Here is a 23,996-nt window from a genome sequence, read left to right as displayed (position 1 = left end):
TTACATATTTATCTTATAAGTGTTACCACGTTGTCTTGAAATTATAGTGGTTAAAACATTTTGCAGTTACAGAGAATTGAATTCTGTGAATGTGGTGAGACAAATGATAATTTGATCAATATTGTTTGATTATTCACTGAGGTGAAATGTTCATCTTGTCACATCAAATTCAAAAGCTTTCAGAATATTCAAAAAAATCTGCAGTGAAAATGGGACAAATTTGCTTTGATGTATTAAAATTGTTATCTTTACAATTTAGCATCAATATAAATTGAAATATATTTCTAAAATAGGAATTTTTATTTTCATCTATGATATTTATATAATAAGGGTCTCTCAGTTTGTAAGACGGTCAAACACTTTTCATTCTTGGCATCAGTGTCTTGAATTATAACGAATTCATGTAGCTCTATAGATTGTATGGGGATCTTGTGGTAAGGGGTAAAGACTGCATTGAATTTAAAGATGATGACAAAAGAACTGGTCATTAACTATTACAGGAGGAGATGATTTGTCTTGGGAGACGGAAGGAAACACTCACAAAAGTCTTTGATATGAAAGGATATTTACCCTTTGATGATCAGGATGAATGAACTAGGCAAAAAAGAAAAACATAATCCACAGAGGTCTCAAAATTTACTTTTAGTAAGTCTGTAATGTCTGTAATTTTTTTATTCATTTTTCATATTTCTTTTCTAGAATTTGTTAATTTTCACCATTTCAGCTTGGCTTTCATTCTCGCATAATATAAATTTCCTTATTATCATTCACTTTGTTTGATTTTCATAATCCACTTCTTTATTTTCTTATGATTTCTTACTAATGATAGATGGAAATATATGAATGGGAGAACTCTGTGTATAAAATTGTGAATTTTAATGTTTCTATGTATGACATAACATTTTTTTTTATTATGTTATTTGTCAATTTTTTGGCATAAAAGTATATAGTATTATATTATGAGAGGACTCTGTTGAAGGTAGATACAAAAAGTAAATAAATTCAAAGCTAAATCATGTTAGTCAGGAAGAATACAGTGATTTTATATTGGTTATAAACTATAACTTCAATGTTCATTTAAACATTGTGTTTTATAAATCTAATTTGCACATATAGCTTTGATACAGAGATTCCAAATGTGGACTTTATTCATTCATTTCATTCTGGATTTAACTCTTTACTGCGGTTTGATAGCAAAGTAAGAACAGGGTTTTGTTGCAAGGGAGGATAGATAAGGAAGTGGCTCCCAGACATAGGGTAATTATTACAGAGAGGATGAGTTTCTTATGTTCTACAGCAAGGAACAATTCATTTGGGAGGTAAATATAAATTGATTCAAAATGTCAATTTTTCAGACTGAAATCAGTCACAACTGTGCTGAACATTCAGCCTGAGAGGGTTTATTTCTAAGATTTTTCACTTATACTTTGTTTAATCCAAGCTGATTGTTTCTTGCTTCAGTGTCTGACTATTCATGTTTGCTCTATTAATGGCAGTTTGTGAGAAATAGGATTTCTTATTTTTTAAAAGGAATCATATATTATTAAATTTAAAGAATAAATATAGTTTAGTTGATATTATAATTTGATGTTTGTATTCTGGTTTTAATACAGTTTCACATTAATGCCTTTATGAGGTATATCTATTTGCTTGGTACATGCATGGCATAAGATATTAAATTGTAAATAAAGGAGACAATTATTAGCTCTTCCAAGTCTTGATACCTAATGTAATTATAAAAGTTTGGTTTTGTATTATGTTTACGTGGTCATAAATTTAAAGTACCTCACTGAATAAAATTCAAAAGTAGCGTAATTTTCATGTACATGTATTGTTTATAAGACTAGTTATCAGTAAGCCATTAGTAATATATAAGAAAAAAAAGGCAGAGGAAAAACAAGATATCTCCCTAGAAAATTGATTTATCAGAGGGTATGGAAGCAGCTTTGTTACTTAACTAATTGGATTGTTGAATACTTTCAACAACACATATATGTTATCTGCCAAAAAAAGTGGCATGAAAGCAAGTTATAGGAAGTAGTAAGCAAAATCATAGGTCCATGGTAAAATCTATAGGTTGGCAAAGCTGTCCTGTCCATTCTTGTTTTCTTCCTGATTTTATTTTCCAGATGGTCATTTTCTGTTTTCTCTGTTTTTCTAAGGAGTTTTATAGCAAGTATCCTTTCCATTGTGGAAGCCTGTCATATTGAAATCAATAGTCTAGACAATCATAGTATCTCATCATTTTCCAGAAAATTTTTACTCATCACATCTCATCACCCGATTTAACCAGGGGAATTTAGACAGTACTGAATATTACCAATGAGGGCAGTCTTCATGTTGTCAGGATGCAGGAAGTAAGTCCAAAACTTTCTGAAAATAGGATCAAGTCTCCATTGCTCATCATCAAAACTCCATTATACAATCTATATTTCCAATTTTATTGATTACTCAATAATCAGAAAGGTTGAGGCATGATGACATAATTTACTTCTCAACTTTTATAGAGATCTATTGCTGCTTTTACTTTGATATACATGTTAGAGGATTTTCACAGAATTCTGAAGGTTTCACATCCCATACGTATCTTTTCATCCCTTGCGTATTTCTCTTAATTGTCAGGCAATGCCACTGAATCAATTGGCAATTTCCATGATTATATAACCCAACTACATTTTGGCAAAAATGTGTGATGTTTATTTCCATCATTTGTCCACTGATGATTAGGAAATTACTTTCATTTATATATAGATGAAGTAATCAAGTCTGGACAGTAGAGATTAAGTAAATATCCTTGAGCAGTTTTTATTTCATGGTGGGGGTGGTAAATGCAATCATGGCAGTTTTTCACATCTCTTGCTTCTATCCTTATATGAGGAAAGGTTAGTGTACCAATCGTTAACTTCCAGCATTATATAACCTGTGTAAAAAAAAAGATAAATATTCACTGGCTTTCTTGCATTGTCCATTGAAGGTTGAAAAATTACTTAGAATTGCTTCAGGTATGTTGGAATGACCACTCATAAGGATTTGACTGTCTAATTGATTGCGGTGAAGTCTCTTGACGTAGATAGGAGTCCTTCTGTGTCTGATTATTGGTGAAGGATCAAGGAAAGCTGGGGTTTATTACTTGCATGTAGTTTGTTTAAGTTTTCAACCTTACCCTTTCATTCAAAGTAATAACGTCCACTCCTTGATCTATTTTTGTAAAATTACATCACTGTAATAAAAAATGATTTATAATGAAATATTTGAGAAAGAAATTTCTCTTTTCATTAGTCTATTGTGGTAATACGTTTGTCCTTTAGTGTCATTCCCCATACAAAGGTATTGATTAGTAGGATATATTTGTTGCAACAAAAAAACTTGCTGTCTATTTGAAAACTATTCATATATTTATCACTGCAGCATAATTCATTCCCTTTGTGATCTCTAATTTTTTTCTTCTTTTTCTTTTTTAATATCTAGTTATGTGAATACAATCAACAAGTGTCAAATTTAAGTACATTGAGGCCAGTAACATCTTACAATTCATACATTTTGCTGGTCATGGTCATTGGCTTTGTTTGTTTTTAAAGTATAACTTTTAAATGTAGTACACTTGCAAACTAGATACTTTTCATCACACCTATTCCCACCGGATATGCTTTCTATATATTTTCTCTCTCTGTTTCTTCATGTTATTTGGGGGATATTTGGACCCCACGGAAGACCAGCATGACTGTGCCAGTCACGCTGAATGTGGGCTATCTACCGTATTTCATTGTATATAATTAATTGTGCTTTTAATACGGAAATAAATACTACTACTACTACTATTGAATATCTCTCGTCTCCTCTTCCAGTGAAAACATATTTTCATAAACCTTTTACATTTATCATTGCATCTTGACAGTTTCATTTATCTCTTGGTTATTTTCAATATCGATATACTTATATATATATATATATATATATATATATATATACCTATATATATACTTATATATATATAAATATATATATTAATTTTATTTCATTATTTCCTTTCATTCTAAGGATAGTCCTGTAAACAGAGTTGCTTTTCAAAGGGAGGTTTAAGATCTTATCAATAGTTGATTCTTTTTATTAATTTCTTGGTTAATTTGTTACAGAACATAGTTTTATCTGGAAGTTAGAATGAAGTTGTGTCTGCATTACTATGAGCAAGGAATATGTACAAAAATCTTTTTTTTTCTTTACTTGCTGTCTTTATTTTCATCTTCTGTTAATAGAGGGCAGCGTACCTATAATCAGAAATGGGAAGGTTGATGTATGAAAATGATTTTAAGTGTAACCATTTGAGTCAGAGTATAGATTTCCATAACCAACAATGAATAACACAGATATCAGGCATTTTGTAAAATAAGACACTTGCATCTCAATACAGTCATAAAAAATTAAAAAAGATAGGAATTGAAAACCTTGGAGTTGGGCTAACCGTGTATATGCCTCTTTTTTCCAATTTCTTTTTCACCCACAGTAGGGTGTTTTATTCAATAAACCTTCATGTACATTTGCTTTCAGTCAATATGGCTCCAGTTTACATTTGTTTTCACAGTCAGAAATGTACAGAAATAATCAGATAGTGAGTGTTCAATACTAGTACATCAATAAATGATAATATACAGTATTGTTATAAAATAAATCAGTTACAGTACCAAAAACATAATTATAATTTATGTAGAGAACAAGAGATAAAGATGCAAAATTGTATCTAGCAAACCGATGAAAAGTCTTTTTGACATTAGTCAAAAAGAGTAATAAAATTTAACCAACATTTTTCAAAAGATACTTGCTTCATGTTTTCACATACAAAAAATAATTATTTAACTCGTTGAGAATTTTCCGTGGCATAAGACGAATTACAGCTAATTTGATATTATATATCATCCATTTTATCCAAATAATAAGTGTATTTAAGGCTCTATTATACTTAATGGGAGTAATTCCAAAAAGAACATTTTCCATGGTTAATTTTAATACTAATTTGCATCTTTCAAACAGTCTCTTTTCAAAGTATTCCCATACTTTCCTAACTAAGTGGCATTCAAAGAACAAATGTTCAATAATTTCAACATGGAAGGTACACAAAGTACAAGTACTATTTGATTTAGATTGGATTTCGCACAAATACAAATTTGTTGGAATGATATGTAATGGTATATGCCTCATTTAGTGAGAATGTTTGACCATATATCCTTTGTGAACCACCCTAGATTTCATTAATGCTCTAAGGAAGGAAAAGTTGAGTATGCCCTCTGTTGGCGAGATCATTACAATAATGATGATTTACTTGGCTTTTTCGAGCATACACCTGTAATTTATCTTTCCATGGGCAATGCATTTTAGACAAGCATGTGCAAAAATATCATGTGACTTATTTGTTAACATTAATTAATGTATACCAAATATTCATATATGTATCGTATATGAATGCTTTTCCAGATTTCTTCACACTTAATGACTGAAAATATGGTAATTCTTATTTCAGAGGTGATAAATTGTTTTTGCGGATGAAATATCTGATGAACATTCCTAGACCCTAACCCTCTCAGTAGATAAAGATATCTTTAGATGGGTTTTTTTTATAGGATTTTATCAAGAGCTGTGATTTATCATAGGACTGAATAAGTATGAATTACTACTATGTGCCCTTTAGCTCTAGACCTAGTTTTTAATTGTCAAGAGTGATCATATCATTAACAAAAATGATGTCTTTATTAATTGATTTTAGCAAATAAATTTGAATTGTGTTATTTAACAAAAAAGTTAGTGTTAGGGTTCTTCCCTTCCTTTTCCATTCTTGATTGTAATTTACTTTGTACTTAAAGGTCAAGTCCACCCCAGAAAAATTCTGACTTGAATAGATAGAGAAAAATCAAACTAGCAGAGTGCTGAAAATTTCAACAAAATTGGATGTAAAATAAGAAAGTTATGACATTTTTAAATTTTGCTTATTTTTCACAAAACAGTGATATGCATAACTAGGTGAGTCAGTTGATGATATCCATCACTCACTATTTCTTTTTTTTTATTGTTTGAATTATACAATATTTCTTTTTTTATAGATTTGACACTTCCCTGATTTGACAATAAGGACCAACTTGACTGAAACATGTAGTATTAAACAATGCTAATTCCGCATGTTCAGGGAGGAATTAATCGTATCATTTGACAATAAGGAGAAAAATTGAATATTTCACATTTCATGCAATAAAATACAAAAGAAATAGTGAGTGGATGGCGGTATCAGTCTCCTCATTTGCATACCAGCCAGGATTTGCATATATATCTGTTTTGTGAAATTAAGTGAAACTTTAATAAAATGTCATCACTTTTTTAATTTACATTATGAAATTTTCAGTGTTATGCTTGTTGGATATTTCTGTTTTTATTTGAATCAACTTTTGGTTGGGGTGGACTTGTCCTTAAATGAGAATTCAACCTATCCCTTATAAAAACAAATTCTTCAAGAGTTGTCCCTTAAATTTTCACAGTATACTTATTATTAAATCATGAATTTGAAATTTACACAGTGAAAATCATCTTGAATTTTAAACCTTTAATTGTAAATTCTTATAAGTCGTTCATTATCAAGGTTGGCTTTTTCTTTCAGTGTTCGTGTTTAGTTAACAGTTTCCCTCGTTGAATTGAATTCTTTTACTCTTGTGTTTCTATCTATCTGCTTACATCATAATATGTGTTTCATTTGTCTCTTATTGTATTTCTCTTTTATCATCCCCTATTTAATTTTTATTTCACTCCTTTTCCTTTATCTATTCTTTTCATGATTTCACTCCCACATTTTGTTTATCTCCACTATACCCTTTTCTCGTAATCTTTTTCTTTCTCCATTTTTTTTCTCCTCTCTATCTTTCACTTTCTCTATCTCTTTCTCTTTCTCTCTTTATATCCCTATTTATCTCTCTCATACAAATTACATTTTAAAAAAATATGCCTTAGTCAGTCTATAAATTGAGTCAACAGATTTAACAACCACTTAGATGTTTATTCAACCATTTATTTACAAAATATATATAAACACTGTGCAAAAATTGGCACTTTCATATTTACACTGTTTACATCTGTACAACAATTAGGTAAAGAAAATAATATTTAGTACATATTTACACATTTCCATTTGAAAAAAAAGCAAAAATAATGCAGAAGAAAAGGCAGGAAATGTTAATGATGGTCTCTTTTCTATAGAAATGTAGAACCTTTTACTCATTCTATATGAATACAAGTGAGGAGAAAGGGAAGGCACATTTTTTACATTAATTCAAAGGTTTGTCAAACATGTCTACAAACACTGAATGACATTAAAAAGCTACATCATATAATAATAGCAGTTGAAGCTGATGACCTGGTTATTTGTTCTTTAATTGCGTATGTTTTGAGTTCATAAACATCGAGTCAATCATTGAGTACAATAAGAAATTTAAAATGGCTATGGGAGTAAGATATATATTTGACGGATTCTTAAAAATGAAATAGATGGTAATTTGACATTACTAAGATTGTTGAGACTTTATATTATTTTGTTGCAATGGATCAAACTAAAAAAAAAGATCAAGTAGAGTTTATTTTCATATTTAAATACCCTTTAAAATAAATTGAAACACATATGTAGCTTAGCTTACATTGTTGATAATAGATGATTTATGCCATGGTCACATTTGTTCTACGGCAGCCGTACGGCTAGTCGAAAACAGCCGTTCTATCAATTTTGATTCAAACCACCTATATGTAGTTGGACAAAAAAAAGTTAAAACGGCTGTTTTCGACTTGCCGTACGGCCGCCGTAGAACAAATGTGACCATGGCATTACTGCTTATAAAAAACATAAACCAACTTAAATGCATGATACACTTGGGTTTTAAAGGATTTAATATTAGATTTCTGATGTGAATATAAGCTTACAAAATAGCTTGCCTGATTTTGTTAAAGATCTATATTTTTGAAATACAATCTAGGTATATGCTCAAGCTACATAACATGGATATAATATGCCAAAGAATATACTTTATATTTCAGTTTCAATACTGGAATGCTCAAAATATTTGTGGATAGCTTACATACATATCATTTGGTCTCAATATTTTTATTACAGGTTCAAGTTCATACCTATATGGGTAAAGTAATAATATCAAAAATTACATAATATGAGAAAGGCTACATTTATTTCCAGATCTCTATCATGAATACTGTTTATTTTTAGATGCCATTTTTTATTGGAATCACACATGACAAGGGGGTTACAATTCTACTATGGATTCTTCTTACAATGGTTTCATATTGTAAATGATATATTCAATTTATCATTTCATATCTGAATATTGATCACACACTTAACAGCACAATTACACTTTTATTAAGAATTTTTAACAAAGGCCAGGACATCAAATACTGGGAAAATAAAATTCAATTGCATAACCCGGCCTCTCAACTCGGCTCTTAATTTTCTTAAAATAAATTCTTCTCCTGTGCATGTCATTACTGCTTCATCCTCAATTTAGCAAGTACAATATCACAATAAAGATAAACTAGGTGTTATAAGTCCGGTATAATATTATTTTACTCTGTTTTGCTGTGATAATGCACGATTTCTGTAACATCCTTTGAAACCAAAAGAATTGAACCATCCACAGCTTCCATTACCCAGTCTGATACATCTAGAATGTTTGGCTTCACATTGGTCACCTCCATAGCCAATCCCTGCAACATCCCACATACATGAAGTAGGACTCCGCTGCTTACAGTGCCCGTTGAAACAAAGATTGATCTGAAATTGAAATAAAAAACATCAATTGAGATTAGAATTTTTTTTACAAAATCAATTTTTATTAAATGACAATCAATGAAAGAAGATATAGCAATAATAGAAATGAATATATATTGATCAAATAATATTCAAGTATGAAGGTTTAACTTCTTCCAGTACCATAAATACTTCATCCAAATACTTATTACTTGTGTTATAACTAAGCTATATCTATCATCATACCCAATTTCTCACCGATCCTTGTAATTTTTATTCATGTATCCCCTTTTTCATTGAAATTCGAATAATATCCTGTGGATCTTTCATTCTCTCTTCAAAGTCCATGTCTGGTTCCTGTAAGTCAGGCGTTTTAACCCACATCTACAATTCCATGAATTCTATTGACCACACCCACGTCTTACCTCACATGTATTGCAGTATTGTCTGTATAGATATCTAACACCCTGTTTCTGCATTTTGGTAAGATCCGAGTATTCAATCACCCAATCACATGTTCCAATGTTATACAATCCTGTCTCATCATGGTTACCTGAGATGAAATGAAGAGGAAAATATGTTTACTATAGATGTTTAGAAATGTACAAAAGATTTGTGCTTTTCATTCTTTATTTCAAGTTATTAATTTAGATTTATGAAGTAGATATATTTACTGTATGGATATTAAATATCATAAGAAAATACAGGCATAAAGATGTAATAAATGACTACCCATTGTCTACCTGTTGCATGATAATATTGTACTGGATGATAGAATAAAAGGAATGTTTTGGATGTGAATGAATAAAAGGCAAAGGTTATGACATGGGGCCCATTGCAGAAAAGGTTACGATCAAACGCAGCTCAAAAAATCTTGTTCATCTTGATTTTCAGCCAATGAAGCACCCGTATTGGAGACTTGCGCTTGATATTTTGAATTGCGTTTAAATGCAACTCTTTCTGCAACAGGCCCCTGATCATGTTATCTCTTTTTTTTAAGAAATGGCTGCCATTTCAATGATGATTATTTCATTTTCAGTCAGTATAACAGTCTCATTATTTTAAAGTACATCAGTCTCCAGTTAATGGTTATTGTTAGATATTATTACAATTGATATTTCTATGAGATTTCTTCTGAACTTCTAGACTTAAGAGACTTTAGCCCTGTAATATATATTATATAATCTATTGTATAATTTAGCATAGCTATAAGTCTATCGTAACTCATATACAAAATGTTACATTTAGAAGTAAATATTAACAATTTTTTTATTTCTTTTATTAACAACCCCATCATGCCCATGGTACAGCAGTAAAGCTTAAAACCAGTAGAAACATAATAGGTTCCACAAAAATCATGATAATTATCATGATCATATCTTACTTGAAAAGAAAATCCAGCTGCAAAAGTGTCAACTAGTTATGAAATGAATGACCTATTCTGTAAACTCATGAGCTTACAGTAAGTTGAAAAAAATCCCAATATAAATTGATGCTAACTTTTCAACTGCAGAGGTTAATGTGAATACAAAGAAAATGATTTGTAATTCAATTCAAGTAACCCAACACTTGGCTAAATTCAGTTATGAAGTAAGGGCTTTTTAGAGAATTGCTGAATTTGGAATAGTTAAGTTACTAGAGCAATGCTGCCATTTGACAAAGGTCATGGCTTTATTGCTGTAAACAAGGTGACACCCCTAGTAGTTCATGGATGACATTCACCTACCTGTGAAGACATAGACATGTCCTTTCCTTAGTCTTTTCAAGCCACATTCCTTATCTCTTCTCATCATGGTAACCTCAACATGTCTCTGTAGTCCCATCACACCTTCACCTTTATATATCCTCTCTACCTTCACAATATAAGCCGTCGTTCCTTCATCGATATCCACTGGTGCAACATCCATTGACGCCCTTCCATGGTTTTGATTGGAGTGTACTAGCTTTCCAATGATTCGACCACGAACAACTGGAATGGAGTAAGTTGGAAGAGACAAAAAGACATCATTTTGGGAACTTATACCATGGTCACATTTGTTCTACGGCGGCCGTACGGCGAGTCGATAACAGCCGTTTTATCAAGTTTGATTCAAACCACCTATATGTAGTTGGAAAAAAAATGTTAAAACGGCTGTTTTCGACTCGCCGTACGGCCGCCGTAGAACAAATGTGACCATGACATAAATGAACCATTTAATTCTTTTAAGTTTGTTTGGGTTCGGGTATGATGTCGTGTTGGCATCAGTTGCACAATGTTACATACATGATATCGGAACTAAAATTTTACCTATTTTCAATCTCAGAGCCATTAAATAATTGCTTTAAAATTTTGGCAAAAGATTATCATCATAATTAGGAATGTCACTGGGACTGAGAGAATTGCATCTTGCAACCCATAGGCTAATATGTATCAACTGTATTAGGATGTGGAGCCCATTGATGATCAACAAAAGATTGCTAATTGATTGGTTTGTGCTTCTCCAAAACAAGCTAATGGTGGTGTCACACCTTGGCGTTTTAGATAGCGTATGCCCAACGTATCAAAATTTATCTAAAACGTTGGCATAAGCTGAACTTTGATTTTTTTTCAACTCTGGGCGTATACTTAGCGTATTCATAATGAGTTGGACGTATACATAACGTATTAGTAACTTATATCGAACGCTTCGTTAACTTATAAGTAACGTATTCCAACGAATGCTTAGCGTACACAACTTATGCCCTACGATAGCCTAACTTATGCATAGCACGCGGCAGCGTATCGCTGACGAACACGTGTCGTAGCCTATAAAAAGGCTGCCGCTCGACTATTCAAATCATAACCGCACGATACATCATCGTATCAACACCACCGCCATGCCGAAGAATATATACCAATTCCTATAAACGTTGTCAATACGCCATTATACGGTAGCTGTAAGTTATAAACACGTTCAGTAAGTTTTGTGGTCGTCCGGAGCACGTCTTCATACATCAATATACGTTGGAGTTAAGTTACACATACGTTCAAAGCACGTTACTCATAGGTTAGAAGTAAGTTTTAGGGTATGCTGGACATTATCTCGACGTACATCGACTAATGAGTAACTTACGAGTAACGTGTATCAACGATCGCGTAACTTGCCTACAACTTATTTTTTTTTGACGACCTCGCCGTATGACAACGTATACCAGCGTGTTTTAGCGTACTCTTAACGTATGCAAAACTTACCCGTAACGTATTCGACATACGCCAGCATATTCGCCAAATTCCTCATACGTCGGGCATACGCTGTCTAAAACGCCAAGGTGTGACAGCGCCATAAGCTGTTGTTTATTGTGTTAATTTGTGATCACACAAAAAAGGGAATATTAATTCCTTTTCTATTTTGATTTTTAAACTTTCTACCATGTCTAGTTTTTATGCAGGTTTCACTGTGTTAAGCTACATTTACATGTATATAAATTATGGAACACATTTGTTATTTTTCTTCCTTTTTTTAAATGTAAGATTTGAAGACAAGGAGGATTTTGATGTGATCTTTTGACATGGTGTCCAAGTCTTGATTTTTATTGAACACAATTTCTTCTGGAATACCACATCAGAAATATAATATTAATATCTATATTATGCCCTCTAGCTTGAATTTGATTTATTATACATGGATATAAATAGATCAAGTAGGTTAACACTTCCTTATAGCACATTGATATGATGGTTCAAGCCGGTTGTTTGGGGCTAATTTGTCCTTTTCCAGATCTTAAAGGTCACAAGTTGAAGGATTAGAGACATCAGGAAGGGGGTCCCATGTTCAAGGCAAAGACAAGATGATGAGATAATAGGGAGAATGAAAGAGAAAAAAAGAGGGAAAGCAAGAGAAAATGAGAGATGGAGCTTGTGAAAGGATGATCATGATTAGAAATCTGATGTGCACTTGATTTTTATATTTTCATCACTTGGATCCGTGAATGACTTCCTCAGGGTTTTAAAGTGACTAGATGGAAGATATGACATGCCTTCTATATTGGACTCATTCACATAGAGATTTTAATCTCTGTGTTATAGATAACTGTCTGCAACCACTGTTGAATTTGACTGTAAATTCTACCAACTTTATTATATCAACCATGCATCTTATCTTGGTATTAATCAACATATGAAGCTGCCTATTTTTTTTTATTGTGAGCAAGATTTAAATCATTTTAGAATTTTCTTTTCTGGAGTAAATCATCAATTTCATACCAACTTCCTCCTTTCACTGGTTATTCATATCAATGTATTATAAATAGTTCATGATGCTAAACAGCTAACTTACAGTGATTGTGAAATAGAGCACAGATGTTCACTTTCCTGTCTTAAACCATGACCGTTTTAATCCCTATACTTCATGGCATTTGATCATGGATGTGAAGGGTGTTTTTATGGGGGCTATCATGTACCCCATTCAAGGGCTTAGCATTGATGGATGATTCTAGAGCCAAAAATACTTGCACTTTATCCCTTAAGATTAAGTGAGGAGATAAGGAAAATGTTAAGAAACTGCATGATCCTGATACAACTAAATCTTCAAATACTTTCCTTCTTGTGACTGCTAATCCAATATCCCCCTTCCTCAATGAAGTGTTTTTTAATCATCATATTTCATTATCTCTCATAGTCATATCATAGACAGGAACAAGAGACAGATCTTAAGAGATTCTAACAAAGTCAGCATGGAAATAGGATTTAAAGAAACATTTGTGATCATGATTAGGACAATGGAGATGTAAGACAGGAAATATAAGAGACAGAATCAATTTATATTTTATCAGTTTACATAATTTTCTTGATTAATCTCAATAGGTGTGTTTCCCTTCCACTAATATTCATCTACTCTCTTTGAATTGCAGTTTTAAAACTACCTTTTCTTGTCCGATTTTTTTTTTTATCCCCAAATAGATAATAACTAAAAAGTTATTGATTTCATGTATTGCAGGAGCAGACCTACACAATATTTGTAAGATATAAAATTGATGCATCTCTGAATGAAATTGCTGGAACAAAATAAATAGGCCTATTAATAGCAATGACATAGGTTTATCTCAAGGCACTGTTGTTCATTCATTGTAAAGCATCTGGAAATACTCTTCATTGTACTCTTAGAATTCTACGAGTCAATTCCATAGACATCTTATGAAAGGTATGTATATAAACATCAAATTTGATAGACCTGTGCTTGTTCTTGCATCTGAATAACATTCAAAAGACAGATCCATTAGGTACACACTCTTGGTACAGTGTGTACCTACCCAAAAGAGTGTGTACAGTGGTACACACTCTTTTGGGTAGTATTCATCATAAGATAAAATTACCTTGATCAGTTAAATAAATGAGAAGTATGATGTTTTCAGTTTTGTTTTTTTCATAATAAGTGAATATTAGGTATACCAGACCCCCTTTCACCATGGGTCCATATACCAGTCTATCAGTATCTAAAACATGTTCCTCTTCTATTAGAGATACATCCTGTTCTTACCCTTGCTGGACCAACCATCTGTCCTAGGCTCACAATTAGATCTAATTTTAGAGTTCCTGTCCACAGCCAAGGAACATGCCAACCAACCCACCCCTCCTCTTAGAAACAAAAATGATTATTAAAGCTTTGCTTCTGCTTTGATAGCATCTAGATTCTGTTATATTCTAATAGCTCAATAAACATACCAGATTATAAATAAGATTAATAAGAGTAGAATATACATATATATATATATAATATATATACAGTGCGTCCCAGAATAAACGAAACCGAGATTTAGCGATCATTTATCATAACTTAATCATAAATAGAATAGACAAATGACCTACCAATTTAAAGCTTAGAATCTCCTCTTTCATCTAATATTACTTAGGTTATTTCTTACTCACGCATGAGTGAGCAAAAATAATTTGAAGAAAGGATACCAAAAACTCATTTGGCGGGGGTTATCTGGGTTTCAAAAAGAAAACCACATTTCTGAAAAGTTCAATATCTGCTCTTTAATTTGGTACCAAAATAACAAAAAATGGTCAAGAAATAAAAAAGTTCTGGTCATTTGAAATAAGGCTTGTATTTCCATAATTTCATGAGATAAACGTGTTTTCACCGGTTTCCCACAGAAGCTTTCGCATGGTGAACAAAAGATTTAATGCATGGCTGATCGTCAACAAAACAGAGTGTCGAGAGAGTTTGAAAGCCATCCTGGAGAACCTCTTCATTTTATGAAATTATTGAAATTCAAGCCTTATTTCAAATGACCAGAACTTTGTTATTTCGGGACCATTTCCAGTAATTTAGGTATCAAATTAAAGAGGAGATATTGAACTTTTCAAAAATGTGGTTTTCTTTTTGAAACCCAGATACCCCCCGCCAAATGAGTTTTTGATATCCTTTCTTCAAATTACATTTGCTCACTCATGCGTGAATGAGAAATAATCTAAGTAATATCAGATGAAAGAGGAGATTCTAAGCTTTAAATTGGTAGGCCATTTGTCTATTTTATTTATGATTAAGTAATGATAAATGATCGCTAAATCTCGGTTTCGTTTTTTCTGGGACGCACTGTATATATATATATATATATATATATATATAAAGGAAGAGGGCCTTTGCACGTGTGTTGCAGCACGTCATGTTCTATGTAGGTGTCAAATGCGTCAATGCCTAGATTATTTTATGCCTATATGCATGAATATATATATAATATATATGTATATAATATATATGTATATGTATATATACATACATGTATATGTATATTCTAAATCTGGCAATGTATTTGATTTGAGATTACCCCAATTGTACAGAATTTGAGGTCTTTCTCAGTCTGAGTTTTCCAACATGTGCTGTCCTGTTGAGTCCTTTTAGCTTTTGTTAGTAGTATCATTATTTAAGTATACGTTTTGAATAATATTCATTCCCTCTGAGCCATATTATATTAAACATTTCTTTTTGTTCAATAGTATATGTTTAACTTTATATGAAGCATTTTGAATGTGAATTGTGAATCTTTCATATAATCATGTTCATGGCCTCCATGATATTTGGCAGAACTGCTGAAGTGCATCTTGCCAAACAATATTTTCATCTTAGTTCTACTGGGGCACAAAGACCAAGCAAGCTGTCCCATTTCATCCATGATTTTGGCATCTAGGTACCTGTAAAAAAATGACCTCTTCAAAACAACAGTGCATGCAATGACTAATCTATTCTTTGGGCAACTGACATTTGGAATCAAATTGTATCAGTAACGAGAGAGAGAAAAAAAGAAAGAAAGGGGGGCTGGGGTAATGGGATGAGTCATTGAGGGGTACCTTCAGGGGGTCACTTCCGGTAGTACATGCACCCCTCTCCTGACTGCTTGGCTCCTAGACAGGTTAATCTTGTCTATATCTCAGAGGTTTTTGCGTTGGCGGAGAACCATTTATTTCTAGTGGATGATTAAGTTTGTTTGGGTTGGGGTATGATGTTGTGTTGGCATCAGTTGCACAATGTTACATACATGATATCAGACTTTTACATTAAAACCAGCAAGATACTAGATGACCTAAATGTCAAATTCAATTTTAAAAGAAGCAGTCAATGATATTACAATAATGGTCACTCTAGTTTGGAAGATTTATGTTAAAAACTTTAGACAGGTTTTAAAGAAAATGCCCCCTGTTCATGAACATCTTTGGTAGACTAAGTTGATCATTCAAAATTTTGAATTTTTGCATTGTTCATAAATGATTTTGTTTATTTATTCCTTTATACTTCATGGCCTCTTTTCTGAATTCCAGTTTAACTTAGGCCATGGTCTAACTATGTGCTTGAATTGTTTACATCACATGATTCTTATGTCATATGTAGTATTTCCCCATGCTTTAATGACAGAAGATATTAATTCAGTTATTATTCCCAGACAGATATGAATGAATTAGCACCACATGTGCTGACGAATCTGAGATTAATGTTACAATAAGCTATCGATATTTAAACTACAACTTTGGACCAGAGTTTAAATTAAACGTAAACCAGAGTTCATGAACATCTTTGGTAGACTAAGTTGATCATTCAAAATTTTGAATTTTTGCATTGTTCATAAATGATTTTGTTTATTTACTCCTTTATACTTCATGGCCTCTTTTCTGAATTCCAGTTTAACTTAGGCCATGGTCTAACTATGTGCTTGAATTGTTTACATCGCATGATTCTTATGTCATAGGTAGTATTTCCCCATGCTTTAATGACAGAAGATATTAATTCAGTTATTATTCCCAGACAGATATGAATGAATTAGCACCACATGTGCTGACGAATCTGAGATTAATGTTACAATAAGCTATCGATATTTAAACTACAACTTTGGACCAGAGTTTAAATTAAATGTAAACCAGAGTTCAGAATTTCATGTTTGATTTACAACTCTAAATTGCCTAATACATTTACCTCATGAGTTTATCAATCCAACCTAATGTACAGTGTGTCTAAAAAGTACATTTGCTTGTTCATTCCAACATTGTCTAAGTTAATAAATATAAAATGCTGAAGAGTGTTTGTGCACAACTTAAATACTTGGGTAAAGGCCAATAAAGTGCATCATAGCATTATACTACTCTACATAGATGACATCATGACACACCAGACAAAATGTCTCAACGAAAACCTACCATTCAAGTAGTGCTAGTACTAAATCATAACAATTTTAGTTCATGGCATTGGCGAGCTGTTTTGGCCCACGCCAGGCCCGGGCTATTTTAGTGCTACTTTTATCAGATCCAGACCAGCGCCAGGCCCACACCATGCTCCGACCAAAGAGTTTTTGAACAATAGCAGCACCACGCCCCGGCCAAAATTCCTCGCACGGACAAAGGTAACAATACGGAGCACTTTTGCTCTTTATATTACGTGTTCAGTTACCATGACAATTATCCCTAATTATCATAAAAGTATAGTGCAGCTCTGCTATAATTACTGACTGCTTGTGGTGCGGACTATTTAAGTGCAGGCCTGGTGCAGACCAAAAAATCATGTTGCTGAAAACAGTATTGAATTCCTTTCTATTGCTATCTATGGCATTAAGAAATTTTCCTTTTTTCTTATTATAATTTAGATTATTGGGATTCAATTCATCTAAGAAAAATAGTTCAACGTTTGTGACATTCAGTATCCTTTTTTATGAATACTAGTATTATTTTGGGTCATAATCATGCTAAAGACAAGATGATACATCTGTTTCAGACTTTTGATAATATTCTTACACATGATAGTGACAACATTCTTCCTCTGCATGATCGTGATTATGCTTCAAATTATTTTGACTTAAACATAAGTGCCAAGAAGGTGATGAGGTCTACTCAAACAATCTGAAGTTTCATTATTTGATATCCAATTCTTTCACCCATATGTTGTAAAGGGGGAAGGGTGAGAATATAAGAATTTTTTTGAAAGAGCAACAACATGGTTGCATTTGTTAGTTTTGGTGTATAAATTACAAAATATTTTTTTTGTAATCTAAGCATTAAGATAATTTCCTCTTAAAATTGTTAGTATTTGTATAAGGAAAATATTCAATACTGACCATGTTAATCAAATTAAAATTTTGTGTGAACCTTAGCAGTGGTTCTCAAAAGTTAGTGAACCATGAAGTCAGGTGATAAAATATCATATTCAGTAAAAATTTGTTTCTCTGGGCTAACTAAACATTGTAGTGTTATCTATATTCAATTCTCAGCATGAAGTATTACATTTTATGGTAGGGTTTACGAAATTCGAGCAAAACTGTAAATGTCAAAATGGATGGTTATTGTCTAGAATAAAAGAAAATGAAACTCAAATTGCCTACATTTGAAATGGATAATCTTCTATTGTTATTTATATTGTACTGGATGTAGGTCAGATGATACAAGAAAGGAACTTGTTGCTTTATAGGGCAAGGCCTTAGAGATGGGAAGGAGGATGACATTAGATATTGTGGAAATGATTCTGCTGAATTTCTTCGGATACCTTTCATATCATTGTCCCATCAGCATACAGATGATCCTAGTGACTTTGGGAATTAGGAGTTTCAGTTTTGACTTCATAGTTTATTTTAGAAGTTAAGGAGCAGGAGAAATATATGTGGCTGGGAAGACTGAGTGTTCTTTTTTTTTCAAATTTATTATAAGAAATTATGATATAATTGGTGTATTTTTATTGTCTTTTTGTATCAAGCTATATCTATCTGTCACACACTTCATGAAAATCAAACTACTAGTTAACACCAATCCATTAAAAAAAATATTTTCTATTGTTTCTTTCTCTTGGTTTTATGATCATAGTGATTTTTTCTTCCTTCCATCATTTTTATTCATTGATTGATCATACCTGTTGTGTATTCACTCAATATCTGTATTCATCAACTCTAGCAAAATATTGGTGTGCTCATGATGAATTATAAAATTGATATGCACAGGTTGTCTATTTGCTGATTAAATCTAAAGCATGTAAAGAGGAGCATTTACCCAACTAATGGTACCTAAACAAAGATATAAAAGGTGTTTTTTGGCTTGATTTCTACCCATCAGTAGTTGTCTGTGGTTGATTCAAATCAGCAGCTTCATTGCAGGTGTTTTAGCACAGAGAAGCCAAATGTTAATCCTTGAATACCATGGGCTCATGCCAAAGTATGGACTCATTCCAGTTGTTCCTAACTTCATAAATAATCTCAATATTTTGTAGTAGCAAAGGAATGGCAAGAATGAATAATAAAAGATATGCTATTCATATTCTCAATGACCGCTTTGAAATTACGTTCTTTGTAAAAGTAGATGGATATACGATAATCATACTATTTTGTAAGAGTGACAATTGTAAAATTACAATTTTTTTAAATTTAATCTCTTCTTATTTTTGAGCATATGACTAACAAGCTTAGAAAAATGGTAATGCTTCTAAAAGGAGTGGAAAATTCTCCTTAAAGAGGGGTCACCGGGTGAAAATGTTCCCATGTCAATCCTCCAATGTATGAATCTTTTCATTTCCAAATTTGATTTGAACACAATTAAGCAATCAGGAGCAGAATCATACAAAATAATTTTCATACTCCAAACTACAAATTGTTCACCCTCTTTATAAATATTTTGCACCATACCAGCCAATTTGCTTACCCATTGGTACAGATTATTTTGACCTTTGATGAGGAAGAGTGTCTATGATTGAAGGTCATAATGTTATCACTTCAACAAACATGAATGTGTAATTATTTATTCACTCAGCTAATTACTCTTCCTTCCATGTTGTACCCCTAGGGAAATTCATGATAATATTATCTTCCACCCCTTCTCCCTTCTCTATATAGGGCTGCGTTTATTTGACCTCAACCCAGAATCATGATTTGAATCACGATTTGAATCATGATTCAAAACAGCAACATGAATCACGATCCGACAGAATCAGCGTTTATACGACCATCTTTCTAACACTGTTTCTCCCTGAATTCGGGCCTATCCAGTACGCATCACAGTGCGCAGTTTGACACAGGAAGTATAGTTGCCTTTGGAACTTGAAGACAAGATTGATGAAAACAATGAAATATACAAATGATGCTACAGTACAACCCCGGGGGTACAATACACAGAATGATAATTCCTAAATGCACATGACAATTGGCATATACCGGTATTACACTGGCAATACTGCTCCACGAAAATTAACCTGCACGAAACACAGTGCGCGCCTTTGAGTCGAACCCGGAAGAAGCACGACACAATGACGTCATAGAATCATGATTCAAATCACGATATCGTTCATACGACCTTTTTCATTCGTGATTCTGAAGAAAAGTCTTTTAAAACACCCCTTTTTCCGTGTTTCATGTTTGTGATTTGAAAGATGTTTATTTCCACTTTCGACTAAACGCAATTGTGATTCTGCAGAATCGTGATTTGAATCATGATTCTAATCATGATTCTAGGGTAAAAAAGTGTTGAATAAACGCACCCTAGTTAACATTATGCTAATACTTTGATACCTTGTCTTGTCTAAATACCAATCTTTTCTGCCTTCAAAATCATACTCTTCGTGATTTTCATGAGCTCAAATTTACATTTTTTGCAATTACCTATGATTTTTTTTTTATCAAATGCAAGTATAATGATTTTACTCTTTGGTGCTTTCCCAAGTTTGTACTAAAGGAAACAACATTATACAAGATTGTTGTCTGCCTTTCCATTTGTTGCCATTTTTGTTTAAAGTGTGGTAGTAAACACTGAATTCCTTCCTCAAAAGTTCATTCAAGTTCATAGAGATGGGAGCTGTTCTAGAAAATAACCATGTGACTAGTAAAAGTAAATAGACCCAGTATATTAATCAGTTTATTTCAACTCACTGTGTGTTGTGCACACAGCAGATAAATTTTTACTCAGGGTGATCAATTTGTAACGTTTCTTTTTTTTTATATCACCATATAATAATGTTGTAATGTTTATATATTGATTTCTCATCGGCAAAAAATATTGAAATAAATGTATATAAGTTTAAACGAAATATTAAAAAACCAAGAAGAATTTCAGCCTCACCAACCACTCACCCCCCCCAAAAAAAAAATGTTTTATACCAATTTTTTAACCCTGTAGCCCATTGGTTGAATATTCAACTCATACCACATGTGATCTTCTTTCCTTGCTTTGGAAATTGAATTGATACTTTTAAATGATATAAAGGTCCATAGCAGATCCCTACTCATTGTTGCAATGATATAAGTTGGACATGCTAATTGGTTTACCCTAATACATCAGAAAAAAAGAAATTGGTATTACAAAGGTGCTGATACCAGTCATGTTACCCCTCTATAATCAATTACCTCCTGAACACTGCCCCTCCCATGCATTTACCTTGATGGTAAATGGATCCAAGTCTTAAATTGGTTCATAATTTTTGCTCAGCTTGGTACTTTTTCTCACAGGAAATCGATCATTGCTCTTCAGGATTATCATTGGGACATTAGCATAAAGCCTCATAGATGTGAAAGAAAGAGATATAATTAGATTTACTAAATTAAGCAGCCTCTTTGCATTTTTTGGTGTGTGTGGAATTATGATAACAGAAGGCCTATTACATTTGCACATACTATTCACTTTTGTTATCACTATCAGATTACAGTAGAAATAGTAACAAAGTATTAAAAAGCAAGGTTTCTTGAATTATATCTCCCCTTTTGAACAAACTTCATCAAAACTGTAAAATGTTATCCGATGAAGGACATAAGTTTCCATAACTGAGAACTCAGTTGAGAGTCGAATAATAAGTTACAAACAGATACTAGTAATGTATAATATAACCAATCATATCTGATATGCTCATCACATTAACCTTTCTATGACCTGCTGAGCATATTTATGGAGTGTGTGTATATAAGGACACCTACACTATATGAATAGTATTTCATGAGAATAATGTATATTTATCAGGGTGTATGATATGATATAAGCATGTAAACAGGAACACCCATTATGTTTACATACTGCATATGAGGTACACTCCAATATACCTATATACATGTACACATATGTTGAAGAAATTATACTCTATTCGTTGTCATTTGAGAATTAAAAATGCATATTTTTCATGGAATTATATTCCATATATTCCACCCCTACACTGATGTTTGTTATACTTTATACCAAAACATATTCCAAAATGTTGAAAGAACATATAGACTTTATATCAGTAAGTGGATGGCACATTGAATCTTTCTTTTTTTATTGCGTTTTCATGACTTTGTGTAACAAAACAAATAATACAAGTAATTTGAAAAGAAAAAGAAAAACTAAAAAAATACAAAAGCAGCATACACATTAAGAGTTTACATTAGAAAAAGTACAGCTTATCAACATAATATGTGATAAACATGTAGTAAAAGCAGTCACTTTGTCTCTTTTAAGTATTACTCATCCCCTATAGTATAGTAAAGGCAAGAATTAATAAACAGAGGGGTAAAATTCAGGTAATTTACCTATTAGAGATTAACAAATTCCTTCCTCAGAAGGCATATTAAGATATTCTTCAGTTACAAAAATTAATAATGATAGAATATCTTACAACTTAAATCTCCATTTCCGAAAATGGCTTGTAAGTTTATTATTTTTCTTGGCACATTGAATCTTCCATATGCCTAGATTAAATAATGATATTGTTTGTTACTGCTTTCATTTTATTTAAGTGGATCTCTGATTCTGATAAATATTTGTAGATGTATATTGTATTATGTTTAATAACTTGTTATAGCTGGAGAAAGAGGATTTGTAATAATAAAAAAGAAATGGAAGGGGGTATCCTATATTATAGAGGAATGCATTATTTTAAATATGCTTACATTTTCAGACATACAAAAAAATACAATATACTTTACAAATTCCTCTAGAATGGACTTGTGTGGTAAATATATAACATAAATATGAGTAATGCTTAAAAGGGCTCTCTTTGAGAAAATAAAGCCCCAAAGTTTTACAAAACATTTTGAAAGAAGGGATATCTAACATAGGGAGAAGAAAAGTATATAAGTGAGCTTTTTCTTTAATCTTAGTTTCCTGTTTCTATAAGGTTTAATCATTGTAAAATGGGCAAATAGTGTTTTAAAATTTAATTTTAAAGCTAACTTACTTACCAAAGCTTGATCTGCAAAACTGTTGTTGTGGGTGTTCAGGCATGCACATACATTGAGCAGTACCTTTGACATCTTCACAAAGTGCAAACATCAGGAACCATAGACACATCAGTGATTGTGACATCAGTCTATTTAAAACCATCATCAGTTCCATCTCTAAAATACTCCTCAAAAATATGTATTTTGATCCTTGCAGATTTAAACCATGAATGAAGTATGGTGACTTAACAGGGATTAATTTCCTAATCCTAAGTCCAGTTATATCTCATGGAGGTCAGCTGTTGAGATAATCCACATCTGAATTGTTTCAGTTCATGCGCAGTTTAGACCCACAGGTGTCTTAAGCAGTGATGTTGGAAGAGAGAAAACTTGAAGTTGTGTTGCAATGCTTGTGTTTACTACTACTACGTCAAGTTGGCAAGACTTATTGGCAATGAGTGAAGAACATCAGTAAAGCCCCCTTTGTATTTATATGGACTTCCCCTACAGGAAATACTCCAGTGGTGTGTGCTCCCCCTGGAAATACAGGATATGTCTACTTCAAAACTCTTTGTACGCTGATACTAATTTTTACACTCACCCCCTTCCCAAT

The 23,996-nt window shown here is 32.3% G+C and overlaps 1 protein-coding gene across 2 annotated transcripts; it reads right to left on the bottom strand.

Annotated features, from left to right (window-relative positions):
- Positions 1-7,782: 7,782 nt before the first annotated feature.
- On the bottom strand, positions 7,783-23,996 carry LOC121410434 (metalloproteinase inhibitor 3-like). 2 transcript variants are annotated; one of them, XM_041602524.1, is made up of 4 exons: positions 23,401-23,996; positions 10,509-10,751; positions 9,208-9,335; positions 7,783-8,806 (listed from the first exon to the last, which is right to left on the bottom strand). In XM_041602524.1, the coding sequence occupies exons 1-4, from the start codon at positions 23,474-23,476 to the stop codon at positions 8,594-8,596; spliced, it is 660 nt and encodes a 219-aa protein (XP_041458458.1). In that variant the 5' UTR covers positions 23,477-23,996; the 3' UTR covers positions 7,783-8,593. The 2 variants fall into 2 exon arrangements, with proteins under 2 accessions (XP_041458458.1, XP_041458457.1); XM_041602523.1 differs by having other exon boundaries at positions 23,405-23,904.

This window comes from Lytechinus variegatus, chromosome 3 (genome assembly GCF_018143015.1).
Source record: "Lytechinus variegatus isolate NC3 chromosome 3, Lvar_3.0, whole genome shotgun sequence".
In the NCBI taxonomy this organism is placed as follows: Eukaryota; Metazoa; Echinodermata; class Echinoidea; order Temnopleuroida; family Toxopneustidae; genus Lytechinus; species Lytechinus variegatus.
Note: the sequence above shows the minus strand (reverse complement) of the source record. Positions and strands in the feature narration are given on the sequence as shown.

Coding starts and splice junctions, on each gene's coding strand:
- LOC121410434 (XM_041602523.1), bottom strand. CDS start 23,558: ATGGAACTGATGATGGTTTTAAATAGACTGATGTCACAATCACTGATG. Junction 9,336..10,508: donor ACATGTCTATGTCTTCACAG/GTAGGTGAATGT, acceptor ATTTCATCTCAG/GTAACCATGATGAGACAGGA. Junction 8,807..9,207: donor AATACTGCAATACATGTGAG/GTAAGACGTGGG, acceptor TTTCAATTTCAG/ATCAATCTTTGTTTCAACGG.